At 40.2% G+C, this 9,062-nt stretch overlaps 1 protein-coding gene across 1 annotated transcript in view; it reads right to left on the bottom strand.

Annotated features, from left to right (window-relative positions):
• LOC101860753 (tetratricopeptide repeat protein 12) overlaps positions 1-9,062 on the bottom strand; it is a gene marked incomplete in the record, with an annotated part of 34,221 nt that overhangs the window by 20,847 nt on the left and 4,312 nt on the right. Inside the window, 4 exon segments of the mRNA XM_013085448.2 lie at positions 228-416; positions 1,439-1,571; positions 3,212-3,322; positions 8,133-8,281. Of these exon segments, the coding sequence (XP_012940902.1) occupies positions 228-416; positions 1,439-1,571; positions 3,212-3,322; positions 8,133-8,281 (582 nt within the window).

Below are 9,062 nucleotides of genomic sequence, written 5' to 3'. Positions count from 1 at the left end.
ACACACACATACACACACTCACACACACACAAACACACACACACACATACATAAGCACACACACACATACACACACACACACTCACACACACACAGACACACAAACACACACATACACAAACACATTCACACATACACAAACACACATACACACACACAAACAATCACATACACACACACACACACCCACAGACAAAACACACTTTTTCCCCCGCATAAAGACTGACCACTGTCCAGAAGTGATGTCAGGACCCGGAAGCCACCAGAGTAGTAGAGAGGGAGCTGGTCAGCTTTGACCACCTTTCCCAGGACGTCCACCACACCTTTTGCCACTTCCTGGCCAGACTCGAACAGCTCTGTGGCCTTGACCTCCGCCTGGCTCGCCTGTTCCACGCGGTCCACTTCGGCTAGGTACTCTGCGAAGATACAAGGGAAACAGACAGGGGATTAGAAGTCCATTTGAAAATACCTTTCTGCATGGATTTTACTAGTAAACCTTGATCAAAGGCACAAAAAAATATAAATGTGTAGTTTCCAAGAACACCACAGCTTTGGAAGTCACTAAACTTGGGTGACCATTTTCTCGCTAATTTTACTTCTAACACCAGGCAACCCCTACCACCCACAATTGCAAATATCCTTACTTCTATTCAAGATAGATCGGTAATTTTTTTTTCATCAAAAGTAATACTAATGAACAAGCTTTAAGATTTTACCATTAACTCCATATGCCCAAAAATTGACAAGCGTCTGATTTAACTCTGTTGAAGAGAGCTAAAAGCTAACGATTTCAGCTAATATTGATCTTCTATCAGAGTTCTAAATCAAAGTTTCTATTCTTATAATTTTTTCCATACACCCAGGAGACTAATTCTACAAACTATCTGCAGAGACAAAAAGATACAATGGACTACCTTTTCGTTTTAGTAAGTGTTTTACGGCCCTTGCAACACACTATATAAGTGCCGAAGATTAGAGCAGGTGTTACAAGAGAGTAACAGACACAATACGGTCATATAAGTGCCGAAGATTAGAGCAGGTGTTACAAGAGAATAACAGACACAATACGGTCATATAAATGTCCAAGATTAGATGTGTTACAAGAGAATAACAGACACAATACGGTCACATAAGTGTCCAAGATTAGAGGTGTTACAAGAGAGTAACAGACACAATACGGTCATATAAGTGTCCAAGATTAGAGGTGTTACAAGAGAGTAACAGACACAATACGGTCATATAAGTGTCCAAGATTAGAGGTGTTACAAGAGAGTAACAGACACAATACGGTCATATAAGTGTCTAAGATTAGAGGTGTTACAAGAGAGTAACAGACACAACAAAAAAAAGAAGGAGGGGAGATAAAGACGATAGATGTTTGATAGGAAAGAAGGAGCAAACCACACCAGAGCACCCACCAATAACCCACATAGATTACCTTTGACGATGTTCTCCTTTTTGTTGTCAATTTTAAGGATCTCTCTGTAGCTCTCTCTGGCCTTTTCATACTCGTTCATCCCTAGGTAGGCGTGTCCTTGTTGAACATAAGCTTTCATACAGCCCGGAGTCAGCTGGGGGGGGGGGGGGGGGGGGGGGGAAAGAATAAACAAACAAAAAAACGACCAAACTTAAGTTTTAGTTTTAGTAAGAGTTTTACAGCACTTGCAATACAAATTGTTCTTACAAGTCTGGAGATTAAAGTAGTTACATATAAACAAGTGAGTAACTGAAATACACTAACAAAAGCAGAACTAGATATATAAGAAAGATAAGAATGATAGATGTTTGATAGGAAAGAAGGAACAAACCAGAAAAGAGTCCCCACCCACCACCCATAAAAAGAAAACCTGTACAAAATGGATATTACTGTCGTTACAAAACTTTAAAATGTTTGTACTTAAACTAAAGAGTCGGGAACTGTTTTGCATACACTCCTTTAAAAAAAGGTTATTAAATGTCATGCATGTCATAGCTTTGTGTCTGTCTGAAAGGGGACTTATTTCATTGTCACGTTTTAAGTCAATTCATGTGTGCATACATGTGTGAAGAAGAGAAATGTAATAAAATATAGATCTAGTCAAATAAGCTCATTCTCTTATGGCGGATGTATATGCAAAAGGACTTAAAAAGCTTCTTCTGAAAACCATCAATAAGCATTTCAATGGCTTGGTATAAAACTACACCATTCACCATTTTGAAAAGTGAGGTATGTCCGAGTCATACACTGAGAAACCAATCTGTAAACACTGACAAATACACAGAGTAATGTACAAATAGTTTGGGTTTTTTGGGTAACTGATTTACTGCACTCGCAGCTGCAAAAGGTCGAAGGAGTGCGCGGGACACTTAAACATTTTCAGTCGGTAGGAAATTTTGAATTTTGCCTGGGTGGCGGCCGAAGCCTACTCTTATTGATTTTCGGACCACCAAGCAATCTTTAACGTGTTAAACTTGCACACGGGACCTCCCAGATTTTTCGCCCTTATCCGAGAAGGCTAGGTGTTATACCTTACCTACCATAAGATCAGGGGTGTGACTGAAAGACAGCAGTAAGAAGGAACCAAAAATCGAAAAGCAGTAGAAAGGCCGCAGAAAGAGTCAGGAACCCAGAGGAAGGGCAAAGGAGGTGAGGGGGTGGGGGCATTAGGTGGGGACAAAAACAGATGACAGAACACTGTTATAAAGCAAGAAAGGAGGTGAAAGGAGAACATTTTAGAGAAAAAAATGTTCCGTTGGTGTCCGGATTCGAACCCGGGACCTATTGAATGAGAGGCAAACACTGTAAAATCTAGGCCACAAGAGCCCCCTACAAATAAATTGTAGAACCATAGAACAAAGTGTCATGTATTGTGTCATAAATCTAATAAACGTAATAATTTAACAATCAAGACCTTAATGAAGACTATTTTACTGCATTCCTATAATAATCCTTCTGGAGAACCTTCACAAAAAGAAGCATTTTCCTATAAAAACACAGACATGGTTTCGATTATCACTAAAGCTTAACTTATAAACAACAAAATGAGAGAGAGAGAGAGAGAGAGAGAGAGAGAGAGAGAGAGAGAGAGAGAGAGGGAGAGAGAAAGAGAGAGAGAGAGAGAGAAAGAAAGAAAGAAAAAAGAGAGAGAGAGAGAGATGGAGAGAGAAAGAAGAAGCCTAGCTAAAAGATACAAAGAGACAAAACAAGAACAGACAACAGAGTTGGACAAACCCGCAGAGCCCAGTGGCAGTCAGTGAGAGCTTCCGTGAACATCTCCAGTTTGATCCTGGCTTGGGCTCTGTTTGTGTAGATGGCCAAATTGTCCCTTATCTGCTCCATAGCCTGAGCGCAAAACAAGATCACAATTATTAAAACCATTCATTCAAGGATGTCAAATGATTTTAGAAAAAAGAACTGAAAATGAGCGGAGCACCACATCTCGTCTAAAACGAACCTTGTAAAGTTTATAAATGAGCAAACAAAAATGTCACTCTAGCCTCTCCCCTTTCCTTTGCAAGTGTATGAAAAAAAAAATGGGGAAAAAAAGATGGAAAAAAACAGATTTGGCATCCCTGATATTTATATATAGATATTTTTTAATTCTAAAAATTGACGTGATAGACAAAAACTTTTAAAGACTTGCATATTTAAACAGCTTGACCAGAAGGCTAAGCTTTGTTTAGAAAGAGGCTTTTTGAAAACTCTAACAAGAAGCATAAAAATGTTATTTGTAAAAATTGTCAGTTCAAAATCTGAAACACGTCATTTTGACTATCGTTTTTATAGATCCTCAAAAATATTTATTTACCCATGAAAATATTAACCAAAAACTCTTTTTTTGGTGTGGGTTAATATCACTGTGGAATTTCACATAGTGTCTCCGACTTCTTAATCACATACAGATCCAAAAGGTGTCATTTTGGTTTGGCATCACTGGAAATAAGTTCTAAAATGCAAGTATAACAAGTTCATTCCTGATGTGACGGGTCCCTAAAAATTTTTTTTTAAAGAACATTCCTCTACCGCCTTTCATTCATACTGTGTTGCCAAGGTTATGGGTTTAAATCCCAGTCGTGGGCTCAACATTGTGTTCACAGGAAAGACATTTCACACAAATTTGTCCTCATTTTATTCACACAGGAATATGAAGAGAACTCTGAGATAACGAAAGATCTTGACACTGATCATTCACTGAGATTGCTCAACCACTGCAGTTGCAGTCAGGTATAGTTATACATATGTGTCATGACGCAATGGAATCAGGCACTCGTCAATTTTTAGGCATGTCGAGATATTGGTATCATCTTAAAGCCTGTTCATTTGCCTTGCATTTGATGAAAAAAATACTCAGTATCATGAATAGAAGTTGAGATATTTTTGATTGAAGGAGGTGGGGGTTATGTAATCAAGATTGTAAATTTGGTGCATGACTCTTACTTGAAATTATCTTGCATTGATCAATTGATGGTTTTCATTTCAGCATTCTAGGGTTCAACAGTATATAATAATGGGTGTTTCGCCAAAATGGGCTTCTGTGGCGATCACCCGGAAAGTTCCTCCTTTTTTAGAATTCTGAATTGAGACCCATGTGATTTAAATAAGATGAAATTGGTTTTCAAAATGCTGTGATGTCACACCCTTTGGTGCAGAAAAGCAAGCATTAGACCTAATACTATAGCCTTTGGGTGTTGACCATATCTAAAGATGTACTTTTCCATGTTTGATTTTGACTGTCTTCTCTAGTTTTAATATGTTCCTGGGTCATTCATTTTTTATTTGCTCCTTTAGCTTTCATATATTGTTTTAGCCAATGTGTATGTTGTGTGATTTGTGTGTGTATGTTGTGTGATTTGTGCGTGTGTAACATGCTAAGTATTAAATATATTTAGAGGCTATTCACACGTGTAGATGCATGATGTGCGTGTGTGTGTGTATGTGTTTGTGTGTGTGTGTGTGTGTGTGTGTGTGTGTGTGTGTCTCTCTCTCTCTCTCCCTCTCTCTCTCTCCCTCTCTCTCTCTCCCTCTCTCTCTCTCCCTCTCTCTCTCTCTCTGTCTCTCTCTGTTTATGTATTTTTGTGTGTGATTGTAAGTGTGGTGTGTGTAAAGATAGTATTAATGGGTGGTTAGTGGGTGCTCTGGTGTGGTCTGCTCCTTCTCTCCTATTCAACATCTATCATCCTTATCTTTCTCTGCCTTCTTTTTGTGTTTGTTACTCTCTTGTAACACTAACACCTCTAATCTTCAGCACTTATATAAACTTATTTTGTTGCAAGTGCTAACTATTTCGAAAACAAAAGATAGTTTTAGGTATGAACAGGGCGCTTTGGCTGCAAGCGTAAGTGTATGCGTGGTACCGAAGCTCAATCTACTTTCGCTTTCTTTACCACCCAGAAATTTGCCGGCAGCAGTCTGATTAACACATCATTTGTAACACACAGTCACAGGCATACAGGTTGTGCATTACAAACGCTGTGTCGCCAGGAAAATAAATCATTGTCCTGTGCTTTCACTTGCGGAAAAAAAGACAGTTATACAAGCGTCTTGTCTGGCTCGACATTGTGACCGGTCAGTGAACCTGTATTTTCGCATCACATTGTGAGTACCAGTGATCGTTGGGGTCACCAAAGTTCATTCAACGTGTGCACTGCGTGAAGTATAAGGCTCCGGAATAGGGGGATTATTGATTTTTTTAAAAGGTACAGTCGAGGGGAGGGGTGGGGTTGAAGGCAACATCGGATGACAAAAACTGAACTTGGAAGCAAATTTTTGTATTTAGAATTTTGATTATTACTAGAGCTTCCTGCTACGGAAAAGCGTGCATTGGTGCACGCCTTGTACGGAATTGGGATCCGTCATACTCATACCTAGTAAGCCGCGTTTTTTAACCAAAAGGTCTGCGTTTCATTGGATGGGTGATAGTCAAGGATCTCCTTGTTTCATTATCCTTTGTTTTGAGAGAGGTATGACCTCATCAAGAGCATACGTTTTTAATTCTCTCTCTCTCTCTCTCTCTCTCGATCACTCTCCCCCCCCCTCTCTCTCTCTCTCTCTCTCTCTCTCTCTCTCTCTCTCTCTCTCTCTCTCTCTCTCTCTCTCTCTCTCTCTCGTGATAGTATTACATGTTTTGTAAACATCTATATTTTAGCGTTCTGTTCCACATTCGCAGATTTTCAGTGTCACTTCATTTTGTTCTCCCTTAGGAAAGATGACAGGGGGTAGATTGGGGTCATTTTTGGATTTACACTCCGCTCACAACACACAAAAAGCGGAGTGAAAAAGGAAAAAGGTCAAGGTCATGAAGGGAGCGACGTAGTTACCGTGCACCTAGCTCAACCACCCCCCCCCCCCGAAACAAAATACCCGGTTACCGTGTTCATAGATAATGAGAGGCGCCCGGTTGCCGGTTACCGTGTACGTAGATATTGAGGCTACGTGCCCGGTTACCGTGTGTGTGACATTGAGACTAAACGGTGAAAAAAAGGAAAAAAGTCAACGTCATGAAGGGAGCGAAGCAGTTACCGTGTGTGCACCTAGCTCAAGCCCCCTTCCGCACATCCCCCTCACCCCCCCGAAACCAAGTACACGGTTACTGTGTACGTAGATATTGTGGCTTTGGGCACGGTTACCGTGTATGCGACATTGAGACTACACGGTGAAAAAGGAAAAATTAATGTCAACGTCAAGAAGGAGCAAAGCTAGCTGAAGCCCCCCCCCCCCCCCCCTCTCCCCCACGAAACTAAATGCCCGCTTACCGTGTTCGTAGATAATGAGAGGCGCCCGGTTGCCGGTTACCATGTACGTAGACCCTGAGGCTACGTGCCCGGTTACCGTGTACGTAGACACTCCGACATTAATATTACAGCACAACCTATGATAGGGTTTGACACAAAAGAATTGGAATATGAATCCTCCATTGAGGTATATAATGATCTATATAAATCTAGATCTAGATCTGTATTTTATTAGAACAAGTGAGTCGGACTTGAATGAATCCACACCATCTGAATAATTGAATTAGTCAACAAACGAAATTCAAAATGGCCGCTCGTGCACGAAACTGAAAGTTGAAAGTAGATAGTTTAGGTCGCCGTCCTTTTTCGTATTCGCATTTCTACTCAGGTTCCGACAATTATGTCGGAAACGCCGACGTGGGCAGTCGGCGGTCGGCACGAAAACGAAAGTGCCGACAAAGCCGACAGGAGAAAAAGGGGGCGCTGGCAGTCGGCCAGGCCTCGCACTACGCACATTGACTGATACAGGTGGGCCTAGCGATAGCATCGGCCGGCTCACGGGTCGGGTCGCGATTGTCGGATTTCAGACGATTGTCTGCAAACATGCAGGTCTAAAATTTACATGGAAATGTATTTCCATATGGGCATTAAAGGCATTGAGCCAAAAAACAATAATTTGAGAAAAAATTGCCAAACTTGAAGAAAAATGCCTGTTTCTTCCATTTCATTATTTTGACGAGCGCTCGATTTCACCATCATGCCTCACATATATTGCTTTTAAGTGACATTGTTTTAAACAATATAGTCATGTTTGCATATTTGACAAGAACTCAGATTAAAATGTGACATATTTTACTATGATACAGAAAAAGTGTTGGGGAGGGAGAAGAGAACAACTGGATAGTACACAGTTGTATAAAGACTGCACTGATGTGCAATTCAAAAGTATTACGAATCAAGTAACAAATTTAGGTTTACTCTTTACCTCCGCGGGGGGTAAACCCACTATGCTTGAGCCCTTTTTTGGTACTAAATCTAAAAATGACAAAAACGTCACTAAATTGGTAATTAAATCAAAACAAGTGAGCTTATTTTGATAGTTCTTCATCTAATGAATGAAATCCTGATAGAAGAGACCTGCTTTTGGAAATGGCTGAAAGGTAATTTGATGTCGAAGTCGTCGAAAAGGACAGTGCCCGGGCCGCTGCCAGCAGCTCAACGGCACAGCGGTTCAGACTGGGAGCCACTGGGAGCAGCTTGTTGCAGATAAGGAGCTCATGTTATGGGGAGAGGGGTTCATCTCTCCATCTCTTTTGTTCAGAGACTAATTCCTACTTTTATGTCCTGCTTCTTAGGTGATCTTTATATACCACTATGAAAGTTGAAAAACAAGAGGCATAAAAATCAAATGCATTACTCACCTTATCATAGAATTCCAGGGCTTTTTCAAAATTCCCTTGTCTGAATTCCACATTCCCTTGCTCTTTAAATCCATCTGCAATCTTCTGTCTTTTCTTCTTATCTGCTGCCCTTTCCTTTGCATCTGTCTCCATGGCAGCCATAAATGCCGCTGAAAAATCATTGGGATTTTTCTTTTGTAGTCTTTTCGTTTAAGTAGAGGTTTTACAGTGCTCGCAACTGCATAAAGTCATATGAGTGCCAAGGAGAGGATGTCAACAGAGAAGTCCTTGCACGGAATCAGGCTTACTCTGTTCACCTCTCTAGCTTCAACAGCACAAAGTCTGCTTCGACTATCAAGACACCCTGGAAATAGCGGGTCACAAGAGTGTGACAACCATACAAAAGTAGTAGAGGAAAATGACGATAGTAAGGATTTGGAAAGAAAAAGCAGCAATACCCTGTTGCAGTTCAGGCACAGTTATGAGCATGACATTTAATAAATCAGCCCATTTACAAAAGCAGTTTTACTGTGGGTAAGAACATGGTTAATGTCCCCCCTTTGGAAATGGCCTAAAGACACTTCAGTCAGTAGCACCGCCCTGGGGGGTGTTTTGTAGTGTACAGCTTTAACTTTTTACTCAATTGATAGTTATAAATCTGTACATTTATAATCATTTTAGTAACATTATTATTCTTTATGTCCAGGCCACTTAACCAAATCTCAAGAATTTGTGCTTTATGAAAAGAAAGATTATTCTGGATTGATAACAACAACATAAAAAGAAAAAAATGTTAAATGTCTTTTACCCAATCGATTTCTCAATAATTCCTTGATTTATCTCTTCATAATGTAACTTTTACACATGCAACACTCTCTGAATGCTATTTTTTACTTAAATAAGAAATGAAGGTTCACAATTGTTCCTATTTTAATTACGCTTGTCTCTCTC

The sequence above is a fragment of the Aplysia californica genome, unplaced genomic scaffold (genome assembly GCF_000002075.1).
Source record: "Aplysia californica isolate F4 #8 unplaced genomic scaffold, AplCal3.0 scaffold00374, whole genome shotgun sequence".
Taxonomy (NCBI): domain Eukaryota; kingdom Metazoa; phylum Mollusca; class Gastropoda; order Aplysiida; family Aplysiidae; genus Aplysia; species Aplysia californica.
This window is presented reverse-complemented; position numbering and strand designations above follow the sequence as displayed.